We start from the raw sequence: 24909 nt of genomic DNA, 5'->3' as shown, positions 1-24909 counted from the left end.
TTCTAATTCTTCTTTTTTTGTATAATATTAAAACAATCAAAGATGTCACGTGGACCCGGCTTGCCCACGAGCCGGTTAAGAAACGACAGCGATGAAGACTCAGATGACAGTGATGAAGATGGACGTACGGATAGTATTTATATTCATTATGTTATGCTTTAGCTATTGAAAAATAGCAGATCTACAAGCTCATAGCGCGCCACCGAGTGGCCACCGAGTGGCGCGCTACGAGCTTGTAGGTCTGCTATTTTTTTGAAAAATCAAAGAGCGACTGTCTGACATATAGTAGACATTTTTGGAATCTGATCTCAGGTCAGAATGGAAAACTGTCAGGATGTAGAAGACGTTTTTAGAATCTGATCTCAGGTCAGAACGTGGGGGAAGGTTTAGTGTCCATTTGTGATGTGATTTGCTCTGATTATAGCATGATGAGTTTCTTTGATTATAGCATGCTGAGGTGCTTGGGTTTTGTTTGTGTGTGTTTTCCAGTGGTCGGCCCGGCTCTCCCTCCCGGCTATAAACGGGGAGAACCCTCCAGCGACTCTGAAGACAGTGAGCGGGAGGTCGTCTTCAAGAGATCCAAGACAACACACACACAGAGAGAGTAGGTTCACTTTAACACACACACACACACACACACACACACACACACACACACACACACACACACACACACACACACACGCACGTGATTGATTGATTTATTAACAGTTTGCAGAATTACAGTACATTTCAAGTACAACTCAATGCAAACACCATAAAGCATTACACTTGTTTACTGTATAGAGCACCGAAGTCTGACGTCACTTTCAGTAGAGGAACACAGGTTCATGTATTTTTTATTTTGCATTGTAATCCCCATAGGGCGATTTTAGGTCGCTTCATATAAGAACTGTGTTTGAAAAATAAACCGACCACCCCCCTTTCTGTCAGGGGAGTGGCTGTGCATCGTTAATGATGTCCATTCATATTTGATACAGCCAGTTTCTGGAGAAAATGGAATTAATGTCGCCGCAAAAGCCTTGAAACTACATATGAAGGCAATGTCGCTGCTAATATACGTCACGCCCAGCTGTCAACACATTGCGATCCTGAGATGCCTTGTTGACATAAGCTCAGCTGGTGGTGACTCGACTCGTACTAACCACGTTTATAAAAAATAAACGTAATTAACATTCAGTTTCTGTTGTGTGACGGGCAGATGCAGCAACCCCACCTACCCGGAAATGTAGTCTCTGGGTTGTTTGACTCGTTTATAACGCTTATTTTGTTACTCTTTGGGTATATTTGTACATTTCCACCTTCAGTCGATGCTTCATATCCATATGAGTGAAAAGGCCGGGGTGATCGGTTTATTTTTCAAACACAGTTCTTATATGAGGCGATCTAAAAACCCCTATGGAGATTACAATGCAAATAAAAAGTACATGAACCTGGGGACTGACGCCCTCTACTGACAGTGACGTCAGGACTTCGGTGCTCTATTCAGTATTTTAGCTGTGACGTGAGCGCCCCCTCCTGAGATACTTCCGGGTCCTACTTTTGTGTCGCTTTTGTGTCCCCATGGAGTTTTACTGTGACGCTCTGTCAGACTAAATCTGAGACGAAAACAACCACGAAAGTCTCATTTTACCGCTTTCCTCGCAAAAACAAAGCTGCGCTGCTCTCCAAAATCTGGCTGTGACAGGCCGTCTGCCCCACATGGAATACTATCGCCATTTTATTTTATTGTGTCAACAATCCTCATTAATGCAAACTATATTCAACATACTCAAGCCTGCACACATTCTAAATATCCCCCGAAATATTTTACCGAGCAAATGGACTGTTGCCACCTTCAATAATAATGATAATAATAGTCTTTATTGTCTCCACATCATATATTTTTGTTGTCATGGACACTTGTACAAAACATTAATAATTGTACTCGAGTTGGAAGCATTAGGACCCATTTTATCCCTCTATATGGCTTCCTTTCTGAAAAATAACGTCAATTTAAAAAGATTCACGTGTTTAGATATTCTATTTACAATGGGATGCGGACGGGAGCTGGTGCCACTTGGACCCGGACGTAACGTAGCACTAAAAAATGACGTCGGACTTAAATACTGAATAGGGTCCACCATTTTCAATTCATCAAAACATTAAGAGACGTACGAATATACACAACTATATAGTCAAAACAGGAAATCATCGTAGAGGAGGTAAAAAGGGAAAATAAACATATACAGTGTCGGTGAGGGGAAAAGGGGTGGGTGGGGGATTCACTTTAACGTATATCAACAACAAACTCTAAATATCAGTAGTAAAAAGTTGTGCATTGCAGCTTTGACAGATGATGATCATTTGCAGGTTCACTGACAAAGTACTGGACCTGTCTGGAATAAAACAAAGTCTAAATAATAATATTTACCTGATCTGATTATTGTTTTTGTCCAGCATGGAAGAGACGGCAAAGCCAAAAGATGATGATAACGACGACGACGACTTCTTTGGACCAGCTCTACCCCCAGGATTCAAGAAGCAACAGAGTTCACCAGAGAGGTGAGCAAGAGAGACTCAAGATATGTGCAGACAAGAGTTTATACTTTTGTTACATTATATGATTTAACTAAAGCTTCTGTTGTTTACCTCAGGCCACCAGTACTGGGTCCAGCCTTGCCTCCAGGCTTTCGCAGAGCATCAGACGATGATGACGAGGATAGTGACGATAGCTTCCCAGGGCCTGCGCTACCGCCAGGCTACAAAGCTGAGACCTCGAGCAGTGACGGAGAGTCTGATGAGGAAGTCATCGGTCCCATGCCTGCCAAAGGATTGGTTCAGGATTCTGTGGCTTTGGACTTTGAGCGCAGGGCACAAAAGATGAAGGACAGGCTGACAGGAGATGTGAGCGTTGCCATTTTACTTAAAGACGTGGTGAAATGAAAAACGATGTTTGTTTTCTCACACTGTGTGTGCGCGCGCGTGTGTGTGTGTGTGTGTGTGCGTGTGTGTGTAAAAGGATGGTCCTGAGGTCCTCGCTAGAGAAACATGGATGACGGAGCTCCCCCCCGAACTGCAACACATTGGCTTGGGGGCTCGCACCTTCAAGAAGAAGTCTGGCCCAAAGAACAAAGACAAAGACAAAGCCCGCTCAATGTGGACCGAAACTCCTGCAGACAAGGAGCGCAAGATCAGGGTAAGCAGCACTGCAGCTCATCAGTTTCAGAATGCCTTTACTTTTTAATATTACATGAGTTTAGAATTTTACTCCCTGTCTATTGTGATTATTCTTAACAAATAGGAGCGCCTCGAGGGAAAGAAGCCTGAGAAAGAGGCAGACGACACCCCACAAATGTCCCAAAAGGAGTTGCAACTGGCAGCAAAAGTGTCCAAATATAATGTAAGTTGCACTACTAATGTCAATTTGAATGAAACTGATGCTGCGCAGGGGTTGACACCAGGCCTGGGATTTCATCCTTTTAGGGGCAAGGCCACTTGGCCTTCAGTGTGGTCAACTTTTTAAGGGCACAAAGGCTGAGTGCCAGGGCATGAAGGCCATCAATTAAAACAATGATTTTAAGTCCCCGGTCATCATTATTTTAGCTTAAAGGTTAAGGATGATTATTTTAAAAAATTCAAGGCGAACATTGGTTCAGAAAAGTGCTTCTTAAATAAATAATCACAGCTTTAAATAACAAAATATAAGTAGCTACTGTTGTAAAATATTGTAAACATGTCTGTAGCAAGCATGTAGTGGGGTCCCAGTCCAGAGAAGAAAATCATAATGAAATGGCCTAGGACCCTGTCAGGCTGTCACCCTAGGCTAATAAATATACATTTAATTTGGGGGTCCTTGAAATGGAAATGGCTGAGGATCACTGGGTTAAACTGTGAGTTAATTTACAGAAAATACAATGACAGCCTACATAACTTTTGAATGAGGGCGTGGTTTAGAAAAGCCTATATTTTGTGCTAAAGTAATATATTGAATAACATATAAATGTAGGTTTTAACCCATTTTGGGCGGGAACCCCTTTTGGTGTTGCATTATGTAATGCTTTAGCTATTGAAAAATAGCAGATCTACAAGCTCATAGCACGCCACCGAGTGGCGCGCTACGAGCTTGTAGGTCTGCTATTTTTGAAGAATCGTGAAAAGTGACATGAAAGTGTTTGAGAACGACTGAAGCCCATCACAGATCACACACCGTCTGCGACCGCCGCGCGTCAAAACAGCCGCCTCCATTATTTTCAATGAACCTATCGCACACCGGCGGCGTCCGACGCGTGCTGGCACCTCGCCTGGCACGCCGATAGAACCAGTTCTATTTTCCAGGCGGCGCCGCGCGGAAACGCGTCGCGCCGCGTCGAACGGAGCCGGTGTGTGTTGGGCTTCACATAGAAAAACTGCTTTTTCAAGAAAACTGTCAGGATTTAGAAGACATTTGCAGAATCGTTCCCAGGTCAAAGACTCAAAATGGGTTAAGGCTAGACTGGCATATGGCATTGTAGAGAGGTTTATTGACAGATGAGATCATCTCTCCATTGCTGGACTGAGAACTCTGCGCTGGGAACAATGTGTTCAATTATATCCATGGTATATTTCTGTCGCTATCCATATGCGACGCAAAAGTACATTTATGTTTGTTTTGGTGGGCTAGATAGATAGATCATCTCTTCTCCTTTTATGGACATCCACGCTGTTTCGCGTTAGACAAAAATAAATCAGCTGGACCATGTCCGACCAACGTTAATGCATGTGACGTAGGACCGCCACAGTGAGCCACACGGTCGCGAAGGTAGAAAACATTATTTAGTTTTGAGTGATTTGCAGTCTGACCGGATAGCTAGATTAGCGCAGTGTGTGGGCTTAGAACTGTGTGCTTGGCCCAGGCCGTAGCGTAACGGTCTGGGCACCGGACTGGTGATCCAGTCGCGGTGTGCCGCGGGTTCGACTCCCGGACCCGACACGGCCTTTACCGCATGTCATCCCCCCATCTCTCTTCCGTTTCCTGTCAGCCTACTTTCTATCCCTTAAAAAAAATCAATAAAGGCGTAAGCCGCAAAAAAATATCTTAAAAAAAAAAAAAAGAACTGTGTGCTTAGAACTTTAGCTGTTTTCACCCGACGGGCAAGTCGTCTTTGTTCATGATTGCTTAATTGTCCATTTAGTCCAGGGGTGGGCAACTTTGACGATGGAGAGGGCCACTATATTTCCACACCTACTCCCTAGGGCCATATATTGCTGTCGTAGCAAAAATAGCCGATCTACAAGCGTTGCGACGCGTTTTGAGCTCGTAGATCGGCTATTTTTGCTATATTCAAATTGAAATCTTGAATAATTTTTTGCTATATTTGAATTGGAATCCTGAAAATGTTATGTAATTGGAAATGCCTTTAATTATACTTGTGTTGAGCATTGAGCTACTAATTTAGACTGAAGTAATTAAAGTGGGTCATGTTTGCGTGTTGTGGAATTGTAAACAGCTGAAACCAATATTATATCAGTATTCTGACACTACTCATTCTGACACTACTCATTAACCCATTTTGGGGCAGGAGCAGGACCCCCTTTTGGTGTTAGCATTATCTTATGCTTTAGCTATTGAAAAATAGCAGATCTACAAGCTAAGGGCCGATTCATACTCCTATTTTACCGCTGTTTCGGCACTGTAGTGCCGAAATGATTTCGGGGCGTCAGAAATTTTCAGTAGCACCGAAGAGACGACTTTAGGACGGTACCCGCCCCCCCCGAACCTCAATTGACGTCACATTGTAGGCTCTAACAGCAGTGTTTCCCAACCTGTGCTCCGCGACACTTTAGTGTGCCATTTGATATGTCGGTTCGGCTCTGAGTCTGAGTCTACAGAGCCGAACCGACTTTTATTCGGCTCTAAAATAGGAGTATGAATCAGCCCTCATAGGGCTACGAGCTTGTAGGTCTGCTATTTTTGAACGACGGAAAACTGTCAGGATGTAGAAGACATTTTTTAGAATCTGATCTCAGGTCAGAATGGGTTAAGTAGTCGCCAGACATGAGCATTGTTTCCCATTGTTTTCTTCCTGACAGGAGACCAAGCGTGGTGAATCCTTGGTCAGTTTGCACACAAAGAAGCTGAAGAAGAAAGCAGCGGAAACGGCCCACGTTCCAGTGGAGCGGAAGGCATTCGATCGGGAAAGTGACCTGCAGTTTAACCGCTTCGACGAGGCCCAGAAGCAGCGACTTCTGAAGAAGTCTGCAGAACTGAACACACGGTTCTCGCACAGCGAGGACAAGATGTTCCTTTAAGTAAATGTAGACCAGCAGCAAGTCCTCCAAAAAAGGCCTTTGTTTTTGGGGCAGAATTTGATTAATTTTGGGGCAAAATTAGATTTGTGTTGGCTGGATAACTCTCACCCCTTTTCCAACTCAATCCGAATCAAAAGTGAGTAAGTCCGGACATGTCGCCCGGGGTGAGATGTTTCTACTTTCGGGGTGAGTTATCTACTAGTCCCCAAAAAACAGTGTGTGATGGAGAGAGAGCGCAAGAGGGGGAGTGAACACTAGATGGCAGTAGTTTTATTTATATATATCCTATATAATATGTCCTATAGTTTACTGAATTAATCATTAAAATAGCATTTTATAGCTCTGACCCCCAGTCACACTCAACCCCGTTACACAAGTCATTCTCTCCTCCACAACATTAATGAACTGGCCCTTTAGTGACATCACCAAAATGAATTATGTTTTTTATTATTGTAAGAAAACCATCGCTCATCTGCTGAAAAAACTTAAGTAAGGTGCTGGAGTCACAAAAGGATATTAATGAAGAAAAAATCATTAGGTAAGCTTCGCACACTCAAATCTGAACAATCTATTGATTTGCAAGCTTTCGGTCAATACTGACCACCTTCAGGTATGCCTGAGGACGGTCGGTATAGACCAAAAGCTTGTGAATATTGATTGTGCACAGATTTGAGTGTGCGAAGCTTCCCTTTATTTTTGTCATTTATGTATGAAAAAAGAAAATCACACCCGTGTGAACCGAGTGGTGCAACTCCCCTCTCTGTCTCCCCCCCTCCCCCCTTCTCTCTCTCTCATTAGCAGGCAACAGTGCAGCACTGTCCCTCTCTCTCTGTTTCTGGCAAACAGCGCCCCTACTGGTACTCAGATAATACTGGTGCTCATTAACGTACACATAGATAGGTGAACACACGTCACATAGACACAGTCACAGACACGCGGACATTGCTGTTCCTTGGAGTGGTTGCACCACTCAAAAATCAATAATACATTGTTGGAAAAAATATATATATATGATTTCTTAATGTCATGCATGCCATGTGGTCTCCTACAAGGACTATTGAAAGAGGATGGGAAGCGAAGACCGTACGGTGGACTCCATGTTGTTCCCTGGAAGGAAAGAAACATGCCATGCGCTACAAAAAGTGTTGTAACCTGCCGTTTTTTTTCTACTTTCTAATTATTTGTTCGGCTCAAAACATTGTGTTTGTTGTCATGATAAGAGTTGGCTTTGTCCGCGACGTAAACGTCTTTAAATAAATACTTTCCGAAAAGTCTATCAGGAAAATGAACAGGGATTTATTTTCCGGGTCTCTTGAGGGGGCGGGACTGCGACGCTCTATTGGGTGTTGGTTTGATGCGTTACTATGTAATTGAATCACTGTTTGGACACCCCTCCCCAGGCCTAATTGATTGACGGAGAGCTTAAGTAGGCCTGGGTGATTGGGGAGCGGCATGCACCTGGTGGACAAATGGTTTTTACCTGACAGACAGAAAGACAGCACAGAGATCATTCATGCCATAACAAGGAAGAGAAGATGTGACTGTTTGTATCATGTATCATTCTCTGCACTTTGGAAAGTTTATGCAAACCAAAATGACATTGAACCTGTGGACAATCTGTTTCTTATGTCTGCGTACATCCATAATCCCTGGGTGCATCAGTGGGTTTGTTAGGTAGAAATGTTTGGAACCAACAAAATGGCTACAACAGTGGTAGTGCAGCTAGGTTTGAAGTAGGTAGATGCATGTCCTTTCCCATTATTTTAATCCCAGACTAGTTTCCTCCATAGTTTCCTTAACAGAACATGACCTGAAGGTCCAGATGGCACTACTTGCCTGGAATGCCTAGCACAAGAAGAGGATAGTGTGGAAATCAGACATGGGAGAAGTCATTGCAGTATCCCTGTCCTCCTCCTTCCATCTCTTTCATGTCTGACTCAATCTTGGAGCAGATTTGACAACTCAGGTCCAAGGTCTTCAGGGTCTCTTGCTTCAAGGTTATTCCAATAATCTCCTACTGTGGCCGTACCTCATGAAGGTGGACTCTATGAACTGGTTGGTCCACCAACCATTCCATGCTCCAGCATGTTTGGTTATGTTGACTATACATTCGGTCAATGAAATGAGTAGGGTGTTAATGTGGATGATTGACGGGCATAGGGGCGGACCCAAGGTTACCTTTTAACATCACCTGTTCACCTGCAGAGAGAGAGAGGGGGGGTGTGTGGGACGCCATACCTTTTGTTGACCGCTTTATTTCATTTACTTTATTTACTTTGTAGCTGTGGTCATTTTGCTTTACATTTGGATCCAGCGAATTCCTTTTGTTTGTGGCGGAGCGCGTCTGACAACATGGCCCATCCCATCGCCTCTCAGCGACTTTAAGTTTATTTTTCATGTCGCTATCACAATACCTTTGAACATGTGGAGGTAGCTTTTCAGTTAGTGTAGAGGCCATAACATCAGATGGAGAAGGCAGTCAGTCATCTCATATTCAGACTAGATGTATGACATCAGCAACTGCAATCTGATCCAAGGTCTGATCCAAGGTCCTCTGCCTCTGGTCCATCTGAGATTACACTCTATGCACATGCTCAGCCGTCAACTGCAGGGCAAGTTCTGAAGGAACTTCTTTCCCATTCAACATCTTGGAAAAACTTTGACAGTCACTGAACACCAGAAATCCCACTTTCAGCTAATAGTAGCTGTATCAAAATCATCAAAGCATGCAGGAAATAATTACACATGTATTGTGGTTATAAATAATATATATATATATATTTAACCTACAGCAATGAATTGATAATATTCATAGCTATAATGATTTTAAAATGCTACTTTATTCAGCTGACTATGTTTATTAATTTAGGTGGAATTGTATTATTTAATGTGCCTCATGTATCAGTATGAATACATCTTGGAGAAAGTAAACGTTATGCTTTTGATTTAAGTATCTGCATGAAATCGCATAAACCTCATTTTTGTGGGAAATGTTTGGTGGACGATTGCTTGGCTGAAAAGATTAATAATGCACCTGAAAATGAATATGCCACAGTTTAGATACATATGACTTGAATATTGTGCATAAATATATTTTTCATGGGATTTTAGGGTTTTCGGGCATGAAAGGGTTAATGTGCATTAAACATAATGGATTAGAAACCAGTAGGCGGCGGTAATGCCAACCGCCAGTCAAACCCTAATAGAAGAAGAAGAGATAATAGCATTCCATTCAATGTTAGCTCATTATTTTGTGTAGCTTCTCTTTTCTGATTGTTTATTTATCCTCAGATGAACTTTAAAGAATAATGTCGGAGAAAGGAGAAGTGGATTTAACTGGTGCCAAACAGAACACTGGTGTATGGCTCGTAAAGGTAAGGTGTGATTGTTTACACAGACGGATCAAATAAATGTTCATAAAGTTAGTCGTTAGCACAACGTTAGCCAAAGAGCTTATATAGCTGCACTGTTTCGTTTGAACCGTTAGTTCTCGTGTTGTTTATCTGTTCATTGTTAGCCTGGATCAAGACTTATAGATGTATTTTTTTTTAAGTAAAAGTCAGACCCGAGAGACTTTAATTATGCGAATTTCATTAATATGTAAGGCTTGGGAAATAAATAATGGACAGAATGTTCGGTATGGTGCATTACACAGATACATACCTAATGTACATGTATAGCCTACAGTATAATCTTGATCCAAGGCTAGTTCACACCAACACCTAGCCCCTCTCGGGACCCTACATAAAGCTTTTCTGAAATTTTGATGAGTTTGCTATCTGGGTCGTCAAAATGTCAGAAACTTCAGTAGCATTTGGGTTCTGCTTGGAGGGCTAACCAACACCAACCATTGAGCACACGTTAAACCAAACAGAATTAAAGTCCATCTGGTTGTATTAAACGCAAAGTAGCTCATACTAATATGTCTACAGTGGAATTTTATGAAACAAATCCTTTGCAGATGGAAAGAGGGTAATTCAAGCTTTCCATTAGCCCTCCAAGCAGAACCCAAATGCTACTGAAGTTTCTGACATTTTGACGACCCAGATAGCATTGGGTCCTGTTGCACTACTACCATGCCACCTGGTACGCACCCATTTTTAAACATAAACAACATGTTTAGCGGCTCTCCGCGCTCGGTGACGACATATTTCAGTGTGAGGCTTTCTGAATATGTAAAGTATAAGTACCCATACATCCCGCTGCGAATATCTCCTGTGGCGCGGAAGCCGTTAAATATTTTTAATATATGTTTGCCCGATTTGGAAGCTTGGATTCTTCTCTTCCTTCCTTGTTTATTGACACCTCATTGTACCGCCTATCTGGCTAGCTAGTGGCGCTATAGCTATGACACAGCAGATCAGAGGCAGGGACATAGCCGCACAAGCCAACCGCACACCGGGAGGCGGTACAATAAACGGTAAACAAACAAGAAGAAATAAAGCGACCAAATCGGTCAAACAAAGATTAAAAATACTTAACGGCTTCCGCGCCACAGGAGATATTCGCAGCGGGATGTATAGGTACGTAAAGTTCCCGAATTCAGAATAACTCAAGTAAAAAAATGCCGTCACTTGGCGCAGATCCTATTTTAGAGAGAATTTCTACTTCCGCGTACTGGAATTTCCATACGAAAATATAGGTCTGACCAGGGACCCAACATAAAACTCATCAAAAGTTCAGAAAAGCTTTATGTAGGGTCCCGAGAGGGGCTAGCTTTCCATACAGCTGCAATGTTGGTGTTTTTGGATGTATGTGATGTATGTCAATTGTTGGTGTTGCAACTCTACATGATTCAACAAAAATAAAAAAGTAATTGCATTTCAATGTAGCTAAGCATGTGATCCAATTAACCAATGGGCTGGTGTTTTTAAAGTGATTATCATTAGCACAAATCTAAAACCTTAATATAACCAAAATGTCTGTGTTCCATTGATGTGCAGGTTCCAAAATATTTGGCTCAACAATGGGCAAAGGCTCCTGGGAGAGGCGAGGTTGGGAAAATAAGAATTGGCAAGTAAGTGTCAAGTGAAGAAGAACTATGATCGTCTACTGTTGCCGTCTTGAGACTGTGTGTTCTGTTATTGTTAGATTGCAATGTTTTGTTCTTACCCTACTTATTATTACACCTTTTAAATCAATATTTGTGACTGCTGTTTCTTTCAGGAACCAGGGAAAAGCAGAGGTATGTGATTGTCAATTTTGTTTAAATGTGGATACACCCTGTCTCCAATTGAAAGTAGCTTGATTCATATTTATCCGTGTGTATTCTTATTTATCCTCTGTCGCGTGCCACGAGTCACGGAGCTCGAGTCATTGAGTCCGAGATCTTATTCGTGCAATGTTCCAAAACAGAGCTACAGCTATATCGTCTTGACAACTTTAAATGGGCTATTGAATATCTAATACTGTAAGTTTACGTTTTACACCAATCAGCCTCTCAAACCCATGTCTCGTTCCAATGCGTAACTTGCGTCGGGCTGGCTACCCCCCCCCCCCCAAATAACAGACATACAAGCTGTCGACACGCCGTTTCATCATGGTGTGTGTTGACAGCTTGCAGATCTGTTCTTTTGGACACACCATAATCGACGATGCGCGACGGAATATATAGGCTACAACTAAACATGTTTGTAACCAAATAAGCCTGTAGGTACAGTACTGTAACATTACATGGGCAAAATATATGGAACTTGATGTTAATGCAGTGAACATTAATTACGTGTTAAATAACGAGGTCAGCAGCTGCAGCGCACATGATCCATGGAACCCCATGTTTAAAAAATGTTTCCTCACCGTCTATCCCATCCTCGTATCAACATATTAACCCATTCTGACCTGAGATCAGATTAAAAAAAATGTCAGTCGTTATTCGGTTTATCAAAAATAGCAGACCTACAAGCTCGTAGCGCGCCACTCGGTGGCGCGCTATGAGCTTGTAGATCTGCTATTTTTCAATAGCTAAAGCACGACATGATGCTAACACCAAAATGGGTTCCCGTTCAGAATGGGTTAACCCATTTCGACCTGAGGACGATTCTACAAATGCCTTCTAAAGACAGTTTTCTGAAAAACCCTACGTTTCCGTGTCAGTCGTTCTCAAACGACTTCATGTCAAGGACTCCCAAAAATATATGTAATTGGCCGCCGACCCCCATCTGAAAATATGTTGTTTCAGGAAGCCCTCAGAAGCAAAGATTTGAGTTCAAAACATTCGCCGTGAAAGAATATATTCAAACATTTGGGCCACATTTTCACGATTTTTCAAAAATAGCAGACCTAGAAGCTTGTAGATCTGCTATTTTTCAATAGCTAAAGTATAACATAATGCTATAAACACCAAAAGAGGTTCCCGCCCAAAATGCGTTAAACAAATGCAAAGTTAAATAATGTTGGGTAGCTGATGCGGACACAAACATATGCGTTTAGTTTTTGCCGTTTTCATATTTAAATGTTATGATGAAAGGCTCCATCATGTATCAGTTTGTGCGCATCGCCACCGTGGAATGAAATCAACCGAGCTCTGCGGGAAGGGAAAGAAAAGGGATGGGGATTGGATATATTTTTTCGGGCATTTCACTCATTAATGTGTGTCCAAAAATACGGTAATTACTCGGCGAGTCATTGAGCTCCAATCCGAGTCTGGGGGTCGAGTCTAGAGTCCCGTTTGTGGCGACTCGAGTATAAGAGTCTTTAACTCGAAGTCGCCAAGATCTAGTAAAGCAAAGGTCTTTGTATGATGCTCGTCTTTTACAGGTGTCTTTCACTTTGAATGAAGACCTGACACAGATTGAGTGCGCCGGAGGTGCCACTGTGTCTGCACCTCGGGAGCATCCATTCACCATGCAGACGGTGGACAAGGGGCAGACGTTGGCTGTCTTCACGGAGACGTCCTCAGGTGAGAGCCGCCCTTGGGATGCAACACCTGTTTGTGTCACAACAACACTCAGAGGTGTCCTGATATTGGAAAATAATAGACATGGAAGGAAGAGTGTCGAGGCTCATTCATAGTCTGGATTTTCGGTGGTGAGGTGACCACAGAACTACAACATGACGTCACGAACCGCCCCAGCCCTTCTCTCTGTTTTTACTCGCCACCGATCAACGTTATTTCAGCTCCGGTGGTCACCTCACCACCGGAGCGGTGGTCACCTCACCACCGGAGCGGTGGTCACCTCACCACCGGAGCGGTGGTCACCTCACCACCGGAGCGGTGGTCACCTCACCACCGAAAATCCAGACTATGAATGAGCCTTCACTCTCCACTGTGTCCGTTACCATGGCAATATATTATGTTTTGACTTAATAGTTGAAAATATTCAGTTGAAAACGGCTACCAAAAGCTGTGTTGTCTTGGTAACCATTCTTAGTCCAACAAACGGCTTATACCGTACGTTTTATTACTATTGTTCTACTGTAGGTACAGTTTGATTTTGAATTGTGACAAAACTTTGACCAGGACCTACGTTTGAGTGATGTATTGCCATCTAATCCCAAATGAGTATTAACTCGTATGGTATAATATAACGTGAATTAAAGCTACAATCCCTAGGTTGCATGTCTGTTGTCTCTCCTGACAGAGATGCAATTGCATTGATGTCTTAACTGAAATAAAGATGGTGGTGCATCTAGTATCCAAATACAATCAAATGCACTGTCTTCTTCAAATCAGCCGCGTCAGGTTCCTATAACGGCGGTGGGTGCAGCCCGCCGCACAAGGTATGTGACTACGTGACATTTCATTCAGGACAGTCACGACAGTGGGTGCATATTCTGCTAAACAGAATGCCACAGTGGGTGCAGCTGCTCTTCTGCACCCCCGGAGATGACGCCGGTGCTTCAAATAACCTTATTGACACTGTCAACCAGTACTGTCTTGTACTACTACTGTCTTGTTGTACTACTACTACTACCGACATTTCTCAATGGAAAAGTAGGAGACAGACGACTGCTGATGTGTTATATTTTATGAACCTATACCATACAGATAGGTTAACCCATTTAGGCCTGACCTCGAAAAGAAAAGAAAATCTTCTAAATCCTCCAGTTTTCTTGAAATAAATATTTTCACAATTAAAGAAAAATAGCAGATCTACTAGCTCGTAGCGCGCCACTCGGTGGCTATTTTTCAATAGCTAAATTATAACAATGTTTAAACACCAAAAGGGGTTCCCGCCCAAAATGGGTTAATATGTTTAATTCATTAAAATAAGTCTTGGGATTGCAGCTTTAATGGTTAACTGTGTGTTCTACTCATAAAACATCTAAGAGGTAAGTTCTGTGTGCCGACTGCCTGCCAATACAAGGTGGAAGAATCATTCCATTTAATTCTGCTTCTTCATGTGCGTCTGGCTCTAATACACTCCTTTTTACAAATTGCTATTTGTAGCCTAATTCTTCTTAGCTTTGAGTGTGTCGTTGTTGTCTACTATAACCCTGAAACATAATATACCGTGTGTGGTCATGGATAAGACATTAATAATAACACTTAATTTGTATAGCACCTTTCATGACATGAAATGCAGCTCAAAGTGCTTTACAGAACAATAGAGAAGAAAAAGGCAAGGCATAAAACATTATATTACAGTGAGGACATGAATAACAAGGAATTGAAAAGATCAACTAAAAACAAGTGTAAAAGTAGGTCTTGAGCTGTGCTTTAAAAGTGTCTACAGAGGCTGCCTGTCGAAGGTACAGTGTTATTAAACTACAGAGGCTGCCTGTCGAAGGTACAGTGTTATTAAACTACAGAGGCTGCCTGTCGAAGTTACAGTGTTATTAAACTACAGAGGCTGCCTGTCGAAGGTACAGTGTTATTAAACTACAGAGGCTGCCTGTCGAAGGTACAGTGTTATTAAACTACAGAGGCTGCCTGTCGAAGGTACAGTGTTATTAAACTACAGAGGCTGCCTGTCGAAGGTACAGTGTTATTAAACTACAGAGGCTGCCTGTCGAAGTTACAGTGTTATTAAACTACAGAGGCTGCCTGTCGAAGGTACAGTGTTATTAAACTACAGAGGCTGCCTGTCGAAGTTACAGTGTTATTAAACTACAGAGGCTGCCTGTCGAAGGTACAGTGGGAGTTTGTTCCACGCAGTCGGCCCGTAGAAGCAGAAAGCTGCTTCACTTGACATTGTATCGGTTCCAGAGTGACTGCTGCGTTATTTATGGATCCCACCGCAGTTCCAGGAATTCCCCGGTTATTTTGGATCCCACCCCCAGTTCTAGGAATGCCCCGCTGTGATTGGCTGGCTGGCTGGCCGGCTGGAAAAGCCAATTGAAGCGACGTGTGCTGCACATGGCGTCCTGACAGCCAATCAGCGTTGATGTTGTTCGGCGGAACACCGCTTGTGCTGAAACATGTTGAGCAGCAGCGACATACCAAAGCCTACACAGGTTGTACAGTCGACACGCTGTGATTGGCCAGTCGCTGTGATTGACAGCCTAAACCTAACCCTAACCTTAACCTCAGTAAAACTATACCTAAACCTAACCCTAACCTCAGTAAAACTATACCTAAACCTACCCCCTGCCACAACGTGCTGCCCATGGTGGTACTACTCGTATCAATATCCCACGGTTGGCAGGTCTGCTTATTACGTATAACCCATTCTGACCGGAGATCAGATTCATACGAGGTTTCCACTGGACACACACTGGTCTGATGAACCCATTCTGACCTGAGATCAGATTCTAAAAATGTCAGTCGTTCTTCGATTTTTCAAAAATAGCAGACCTACAAGCTCGTAGCGCGCCACTCGGTGGCGCGCTAGGAGCTTGTAGATCTGCTATTTTTCAATAGCTAAAGCATAACATGATGCTAACACCAAAATGGGTTCCCGTTCAGAATGGGATAAATTACTGCTCAGATGTGAATGTGTACCTGATTCCTATTTAATTGCTATTAGCCTACTTTTTGTTATTTTCTCTCTCTCTCTCTCTTGAGGTTTTCAGTTCATTGCCAATATATTGATCACAGACCGTTTTTTGCAAGCTTCCTTTTGAAAAGTTGGGATCTTTTGTGTGTGATTTGGACCTTGTTTGTTAACATAGACCTGTCAATCAACACAAATCTGGCTCAATCTTTGTAGCGTTGCTTTAATGTGTGTGCATGATGGAGGTCTTTGAATGTGTCCTTGGATTATTATGAATTCTTTTTTTTTAATGATGAACGCTGCTTGTGCTGTTCCTGTTTGTATTGACACTCCTTTTGAGTGCCGTGTGCGCTGGTGTGTGTGTGTGTGTGTGTGTTTTAAATGTTGGTTGGTGGAGTGTCTCTGTGCTCAGCTTGTGTGTGAGCGCATGCTTTGCTTGCTCATGTGCACGACCGTGCTCATACGTTTGTGGATGGTATACACGGAGGAGCAGCTCCGTGTATCTTCAATCGACTCATCTGCGATTGACGGATGACTAAACCCTTTGGGTGAGGTTCTTATTGTTCGACCCCCCCCCTCCTTCCGTCTTCCATCTCTCTGCTGTCATTCATTTCACCATCCATCCCTCCCTCCCTTCCTGTAGGCCAATCAGAAGAGGGCTCGGGTTCGGGGGCGGGGGCAGGTCCAGGTGAGTTCCTCCGTCTCAATCCCCAGAGGGTCTCAGAGTTGCACCAATGGGGAAACATACAGGATGTGGTTCCCTTTTGGCTTTGTGCCATAGATCAGAATTATGATCCACTCGGGTCCACTTAGGGAGGCAACGTGTCTGCTAAGTTAGGGCCTCTTTTCTGTGCCTCTCTTCTCTGGATCTCTGAATTTCATGTAGTTTCTGTGGTCTTGTGTAGAGGATTGGGTACCAGACAATTTGAGATCTCCGCCTAGCGATAAGTCTAGGCCAGGGATCTTTTAAATGCAAGGTACTGGAACACCGATGCAAAGTCCTGGTAACAAAGCTATGCCAACTGATTTGGAAATGAATCATGTCACCGCACCAATATGAAGGACTGCCCTAAAGACTGTTTTATGTAATGCAGTGTGAAAAAAATGTTTCCAGTCACCAGTTTTAGCAACAGAAGCTGGGAGATTGTGTTATGTCTCCGTTGAACAAAGTGTTTAGAGACTGAGTTTTGAGTCTAGTAGAGGTTGGAAAGACTGTGGTTTCAGACTCAGAGTGGAGCTCAGCTTGCTGATGTTGGCTTAGATGCAGTGATGTAGAGTCTGTGGGGGCCGGAGGGCCGGGGCCCCCATGAGGATTTTCGGGGAACAGTCAAGACACTGTCCAACACCGCCCTCCCCTGGCTAAACCAGGCATGGGCCCCCATGAGGATTATGAAAACTATTCATTTCTGCTTAGATGCAGGTTTTTGGTAAGCTGCTGCTGTTGTTGTGGTGCAGTGTTGGTTAAAGGAATGTTCACGACGTGTAGATCAATTTATTGAAATTCAAGAAATAAAGAAAAGGTGAAGCATTGATTTGAATTGCACAGGATTCATATAAACGGCAAGGTTTGTGAAAGTATCTTGAGTTGTTACCATCTGTTTTTATAAAGGATATGGATATGGAAAGGAACAGGTAAACATGTGCAGTGTGGATTAAATTGTGTTTTGTTTAAATCTCATCTGCTGTAGATAAAATAGCTCTGGAGGGAGTGGTGGTGCAGAAAGCAGAATGCCGACCAGCTGCCAGTGAAAACTACATGAAGTTGAAGAGGTAAGTACTAAGTCCGCTATGAAAACACGCGTGAGTGCGTGCATGCACACACACCAAACGGAGGAACCTCACATTGTTACTCATTCAGAATTCAGCAGTGAAATCTGTTCTCTGCATTTGACCCATCTCTTGGAGCGGTGAGCCGCAGCCAAGGAGCGGTGAGCTGCAGCCGTGCCGCGCTCGGGAATCATTTGATCAGATTTGGAAAGCCTGATTTATGCTCCATAGTACGACTGTGTGTAGTACGACTGTGTGGCTCAGTCTGTGGGGTATTGTGTGCTGGTAAGCAAAGTATAAATACACTTGTGGCCGAACAGTTTGTGGAGAGGTCTTGATATCGCAAGGTCGCTAGTTCGTATCTCCGGACCGGCACGTTAGAATTACCACCGCTGAAGTGCCCTTGAGCAAGGCATTGAACCCCTACCATGAAATGTTCTATGAGCAGAGCCTGGCTGTAAACAAGTTCTTGTGAGCTTAGTCCAGTTACCCTGGGTAAACATGGTTGCTTTGCTTTTGCTTACAATACCAATACCAGCATGTTGACTGTGGGTCACAATACCAGCATGTTGACTTCAACACCAGCTATGGTATCTTGATTTAGGTTGTGAAACAATAACTCCAACCCAAAATCCATTGTGTCGTTTTAATGCTGAAAGCATTGTGATCTATTCATTTAGTAATATCAATATCCGTTTTGATAGCAAATTATCACCCGGTTAGTTAAACATCGGGTGCCCTTTTATTCTTTCAAAATAGCGACGTGGGGTGCCCATTTTAGAAAGAAAACACCCCAAAGAATATATAAATATATTTTTTTTTTCCTAAGACGTGTACAGACATCTTGGGCACACCATGGGATAATTCTAAAGACGTCTTAGGCACAAATTACCCATTCTGACCTGAGATCAGATTCTAAAAACGTCTTCTACATCCTGACAGTTTTCTGAAAAAGCTGTGTTTCTATGTCAGTGGTTCTTCGATTTAAAGAAATAGCAGACCTACAAGCTCGTACGCTATGAGCTTGTAGATCTGCTATTTTTCAATAGCTAAAGCATAACATAATGCTAACACCTAAAGGGGTGCCCGCCCAAAATGGGTTAAGTCAGGCATATTTTTGAACGTTGATTATGAATAGATTTGTAATGCCTTAATCTATTGCATTTATAAAATACAGGTAGAATACAGTTTTTCAATACTGTGAAGGTAAATGAGTGATTTTGTCATTTGACAGGATACAAATTGAAGAGTCTACCAAACCTATGAGGCTGTCTCAGCAGCTGGACAAAGCTGTCACCAACAACTACAAACCTGTAGCCAACCACGCTTACAATGTAAGAAAGATTGACTCCTATAATTCCGTGTACGCAGTGTTGTTTTTGGCAGCGAATTTCTATTTTAGTTTTAGTCGTAGTCTCTTGAATAGTTTTCATTTAGTTTCAGTCACATTTTAGTCACCTGGAATGTTTTAGTGTTAGTCTAGTTTCAGTCGACTAAATATAAGATTTTAGTCGACTAAATCTACAGTTGATTCAGTCGACTAAAATGTGTTTTGGCGGGCCTTGATGCCGCCGTAATGACTGATTTTACACGTGCTGAAAATGCATGCAACCAAGTGTAAAATGACTTATACTGGATCTCTTGTCTACACATTCCCTTCCTGATATTTTAGTCTAGTTTTTATTTGTTGACGAAGTTTTCAGTATATGCAGTAGATTAGTTTTGATTTAGTTTTCATTTAGTTTTCGTCGGTGGAAAAGGGTAGTCGACGAACATTTTTCGTCTTAGTTTTAGTTGACAAAAATAACACTGCTTGTACATCCCAAACGGTCTTGTTTCACAAGTTACCGCAGGGCAACTTGACATACTTGGTATATAATATCTGTGAGAAAGACATCTTTTAACCCTTGCGGTTTGTTTTTATTTTTGTGCTAAAGCGTGAATATGACAAGAAGAAGAAGGAGGAGGGTAAACGGGCCAGGGCTGACAAGCAACAGGTTTTGGACATGTTGTTCTCTGCCTTCGAGAAGCACCAGTTCTACAACATCAAAGACCTGGTGGACATCACCAAGCAGCCTGTGGTAAGATTCATTCACTCAGCTCTTAGCCCATTTAGACCTGGGAACCATTCTACAAATGTCTTCTAAATCCTGACAGTTTTCTGGAAAAAAACCCTATGTTTCTGTCAGTCGTTTTCATGTCAGGATCCCCAAGATTATATGTAATTGGCCACCGACCTCCATCTGAAAATGTTGTTCCAGGAAGTAATTTCTCTATGGAGAATAACATGGGCTCATTTTAAAATCGTTCATATAAGCGTTGTAGTCCAAAAATAAACAAGCTGTCTCTGCGTTATTGTCAGGGAGGTGTCTCTGTATCGTTTGCAACAGTCAGTCACTCATATATGATACAAACTGTCTCTAGTGAAAATGTAACTAATTCAGTAGCAGTAACATTAGCGTTTTCTCTGTCAGTTGATTCTTCATATCCATATGAGTGAAACGGCCGGGGTGACATGTTTATTTATCAAACACAGTTCTTATACGAGGCGAACAATGCAAATTAAAAGTACACGAACCTGTGGATTTGCGCCCTCTACCGATATTGACGGCAGACTAAGGTGCTCTATAGCTGAATATAGGAGAATATAACGCAGTTTATAGCTAAGGGACACAATAAATCAATGAGCTCTGCATCCACGGGATGCACTACTTTTTATTATAGTTTATTTTGCTAGCTTTAGTTATAATAATCATTTCTTCTTCTATTTTCTACATGAATATACTGTAACCATTATAACCATATAAAATGAAATGGGAGTTAAAGGTATATTCAGTGATTTCACTCAAAAAACCTTAGGTTTCGTTTTTGGCTGTGGGACCCAGCCTTTCGTCCAATCAGGATAGAGAGTCAAAAACGAAACCTAAGGTTTTTTGACCCCCAGGGGTTAACTGGGGACAGGGAGGAACTCCTTATATGGCCAGCACACTCTATAGTAGGGAGGATTATCACAACAAAACAAAAAAATAAGTGATATTTGAATTAAGTGAAATCACTGAATATACCTTTAAATGCTGCAATTTGTAAAAATGGCAAAATATGACTCTTAATGTCGTTGAAGTGGGACTCATAAAATGTCTCTGGGACTCATTCTAAAAGACCATGCCTGCATCCCGGGACTCATTACATTGAAAACCTATTTACATCACCGAAGTTACCATAATGCATGAAGTGCTCCATATAGCGCTATATATATATATATAGGCTATAATGGATTGGATAAAACAATCAGCATTAGTAGACCCTCCTCCTCACTAGCAAATGTGTCTTCTTGCAGAATTACTTGAAGGAAATCCTCCATGACATAGGCATCTACAATGTGAAGGGAACGCACAAAAACACCTGGGAACTGAGGCCAGAGTACAGACATTACCAAGGCGACGAAAAGATGGATGAATAATGGCTTCGTCTTCAACACCTTTTTAGGGATAGCGATTCCATCAAATATGTGTATGTCTTAATGTACAATTTGTTCATATGTTGGTCTTTTTCTTCCAAGTTTTATTAGCGTATGTATATTGTGTTTATGGATAATTCAGATGTTTTAACACAGTATTTGGTAATGCTTTTTTGTTGATACATTTTTATGAGGTTCTGTATGATCAACTTAAAATGTAATTGTTTTCCATGAATATAATGTTTGATTAAAATTGTTTACATACTGAAGACACTAGTTTGGCTTTGTTACTAAAGCATTTAGTAATGCTGGAAACGATTGACTTATACCTAATTAGTTTGTATGAAATTGAAACTGATTATTCTGTTTGAGCTTTCTGACAGATAATACATTTCTTATTTTTATTTGACGCTTGCTTCAAATGTCCAGTATGTTCCAAATAGAGCGTTGCAGTCCCGCCCCCTTTCATGACCACGCCAGGCCCAGGAAATGAATCCCAATGCATTTTTCCTCATAGACATTTCAAAGAGTATTTATTTAAAGACATTTTAAGCGCCGAGTCGTGACAAATCATGACAACAAACACAATATTTTGGACCAAACAAATAATTACAAAGAAGAAAAACAACAGTGTTGTAACCTGCCGTTTTTGTCTACTTTCTAATTCTTTGTTTGGCCCGATTTTTTTTGTTTATTGTCATGATTTGTCACCACAAGAGTTGTCTTTGTCCGCGGCGTAAACGTCTTTAAATAAATACTTTCTGAAAAGTCTATGAGGAAAAAGAACAGGGATTTATTTTCCGGGTCTCGAGGGGGCGGGACTGCGAGGCTCTATAACCCCCCCCCCCCCCCCCTTGAATTGAATGAATACCACTGTATTAGAATATACTACTGCACTGTAGACTACTGTCAACGTGGTGAATCCTTGAGAGGGGGTGAAATGGATTAGCCACAAAATACTAGCAATACAGGTTCGTAGTCTGTATAGATTACTACTTGTGGATTTGTAGTGGTTGTGTGTGTGTGTGTGACGTGTGTATATATATATATATATATATATGTATATATATATATATATATGTATATATATCATTTCCGTCTTCACCTTCGTCTTCATTTTTAACATTCAAAGATAGCCATTAATTTTCAATGGCATTCGATGTTTGTGTTAGGACAATGTTTGTTTTTACACACCCTCAAAGCTGGACATAGGAGGGGCTAAAAAATAACATACTCAAGCCAAATTCCATATGGTAAAGAAACTGAAGTTGTTTTGCAAGAGATCAGGGCACCCGCTTGGCACTTCCCTTGAGATTGGGAGGTCAGGCTCTGAGAGCAGTGTATGTTGCTGTCCTGCAGCGGCCCCTACAGGTCGCCCAGGGTGCTTGTTTAGCAGGGAGCTGTAAAACGCTGTTTTAGATCCACGCATGCTGCCCTGGGCGCAGTCATAGCTGCAGTGTCACATTAAGCGCAGCTTGACACCCACAGCATTGATGATTGCCTACACCTGGTCTACAGGGCACTGCACCACAGCCTGGGTTGGTCCATGCAGAGAAATCTTTGGGCCGATTCATACTCCTATTTTACCGCTGTTTCGGCGCTGTAGTGCCGAAATGATTTCGGCTCGTCAGAAAATTTCAGTAGCACAGAAGAGCCGACTTTAGGACGGTACCCGCCCCCCCGAACGTCACATTGTAGGCTCTACAGAGCCGAACCGACTTTTATTCGGCTCTAAAATAGGAGTATGAATCGGCCCTAAGACACTCTACGTTTTTCGGCAAATCACAGAATACGTACTAGAACTTTTTAACCCAAACAACCAACAAAATATCAACATTTTCAGACACATGTTGACTCAACCCTAGATTGTTTGAATTTGAAATACAGTACATTAGAACATAATTATTAAATGCAATTTGAATGGTGCTGAGTCAGCAGCAGCGCTCGCCCACCATATATGGTATACCATAATAAACAGCGACGTATTGATACTGAGATGTCCGTCGTGCTCACGGTATGTAGATATTTATTTTAACATGTGCATATTCTGCGCATCGAACACGTCGCAATGTTTTGCGTTTGTATTTGTAGATCTTTTTTTTTTGGTGCATGCATGGCAGTGACGTCATGCGAAACCACAACCATAATTGTACTATTATAATCATATTGTAGAATGTCTCTACAAACAATATACCCTGGGCCGGGTGCCCGGGCGGAAACAGGCCGGTGGTTCATGCTGCCAGTAGCATATGCATGTCTCAAAGATTAAGCCATGCATGTCCAAGTACAAACGGCTTGTACGGTGAAACTGCGAAAGGCTAATTAAAAGACTACGTTCTCTTCCAATGGAAATATCCTAAGAAACATGCAGGGTCGTATTATAATCGGGGACTAGACTATCAATGACATTCAATGTTCTTTTTCCACAAATGGGGGGTCGTCTTATAATCGGAGTCAAAAAAATAAAATGCCCCCAAACGTGTTACACTGTGAAATACCGCGCGGTATACAGTATTTTGTTTGATACCCTACTGTAAAATCTCATACCGTTACATGCCTAGTAATGATACTGTAACCTGATCAAAATACTAATACACACCTTTTCACTCCCAAATTAACTTTGATCACAATGTATTTGCTGTCAGCTGTCTGAAGAGGATTCAATAATCTCTCCTGAGTTTGTTCAGTCGCTCCTCCAGGTCAGCGTCGGCGTCTACGAGAGCAGCCTGGGGTTCGGCCTTCTTGTCTCCTTTCTCCAACAGGCTTCTCCCCGTGGCCGGTATGTTCGACAGCTGATCCGTCAGACTGAGACCGAACTCGTCCAACACTTGGGACACGATGGCTTCACTGTTTTCCTCGTCGTCCTCGTCACCCATAGCGTCGTCCATCGCGTCGTTTATCATGTCCTCCCTCATGTCCATGAGTTCACTCTGTTTCTCAAACTCCATCATGATCTTCTGAATCTGCGGCATGTTGAGCTGTCTGTTCATGCTGGCCATGGCTTTGGTGATGCCTTTCATGGCCTGTGTCATGGTGTTGTTGGACTTCAGAGTCTGAATCTTGAGACTGACCGCTTGGACATTTGCTCTCAAGAGGTATAACTTCCTGATGTAACGCCGCGTACGGACCAGGTCCATGGCCATGATCTTGACTGTATCCATTTGTCCCTGTTTAGACATACTCTTAATAGCAGCGATGATTTTCTTCTCCTGCTCCTCCAGCCTCTGTCGTTCTCTGTCCAGGTCTCTCATGGCCTTGGTCAGCGCCCGCTGGTTCTGCTTCAGTATCTTCTCTGGGGTCTTTTTCTTCCCAAACAGGAACTCCATCGTAAGGGAGGAGTCTGTCGGGTGGTGATGTTAGTCAAAAAGGTATGTAATATTTTAAAGATGACTCCTCTTTACTGATTTAAACCCTACTAAAAATTACTATTCAAAGTTCAGAGCCGAAGGGTTGGAAACGACTTCTTTATGGCACCGACTATATATATGATGCTTACAAATGACATTGTGATGTCACTACATGATGACATCACTACAGAGC

The 24909-nt window shown here is 42.3% G+C and overlaps 3 protein-coding genes across 4 annotated transcripts; 2 read left to right on the top strand and 1 right to left on the bottom strand.

Moving 5' to 3' along the window:
* LOC310854861 (GPALPP motifs-containing protein 1-like) lies at window positions 1-7422 on the top strand. Its single transcript, XM_083759586.1, has 7 exons — window positions 1-124; window positions 490-604; window positions 2440-2544; window positions 2637-2886; window positions 3002-3178; window positions 3284-3382; window positions 6052-7422. Exons 1-7 carry the CDS (start codon window positions 43-45, stop codon window positions 6268-6270), a joined length of 1047 nt encoding a protein of 348 aa, XP_083615712.1. The 5' UTR covers window positions 1-42; the 3' UTR covers window positions 6271-7422.
* A 2077-nt stretch (window positions 7423-9499) lies between these two features.
* On the top strand, window positions 9500-21618 carry LOC310854862 (general transcription factor IIF subunit 2-like). 2 transcript variants are annotated; one of them, XM_083759587.1, is made up of 9 exons: window positions 9500-9644; window positions 11214-11287; window positions 11437-11455; window positions 13027-13168; window positions 16789-16833; window positions 17834-17915; window positions 19147-19246; window positions 19850-19993; window positions 21250-21618. In XM_083759587.1, the coding sequence occupies exons 1-9, from the start codon at window positions 9579-9581 to the stop codon at window positions 21370-21372; spliced, it is 795 nt and encodes a 264-aa protein (XP_083615713.1). In that variant the 5' UTR covers window positions 9500-9578; the 3' UTR covers window positions 21373-21618. The 2 variants fall into 2 exon arrangements, with proteins under 2 accessions (XP_083615713.1, XP_083615714.1); XM_083759588.1 differs by lacking the exon at window positions 16789-16833.
* A 2411-nt stretch (window positions 21619-24029) lies between these two features.
* LOC310877433 (charged multivesicular body protein 2a-like) lies at window positions 24030-24698 on the bottom strand (the record flags this gene model as incomplete). The annotated part of the gene is made up of 1 exon (XM_083791282.1): window positions 24030-24698. The coding sequence occupies exon 1, from the start codon at window positions 24693-24695 to the stop codon at window positions 24030-24032; it is 666 nt and encodes a 221-aa protein (XP_083647408.1). The 5' UTR covers window positions 24696-24698.
* Between the last annotated feature and the right edge of the window lie 211 nt (window positions 24699-24909).

Source organism: Protomyctophum parallelum, assembly GCF_964188405.1.
Source record: "Protomyctophum parallelum genome assembly, chromosome: 2".
Lineage (NCBI taxonomy): Eukaryota > Metazoa > Chordata > Actinopteri > Myctophiformes > Myctophidae > Protomyctophum > Protomyctophum parallelum.
Note: the sequence above shows the minus strand (reverse complement) of the source record. Positions and strands in the feature narration are given on the sequence as shown.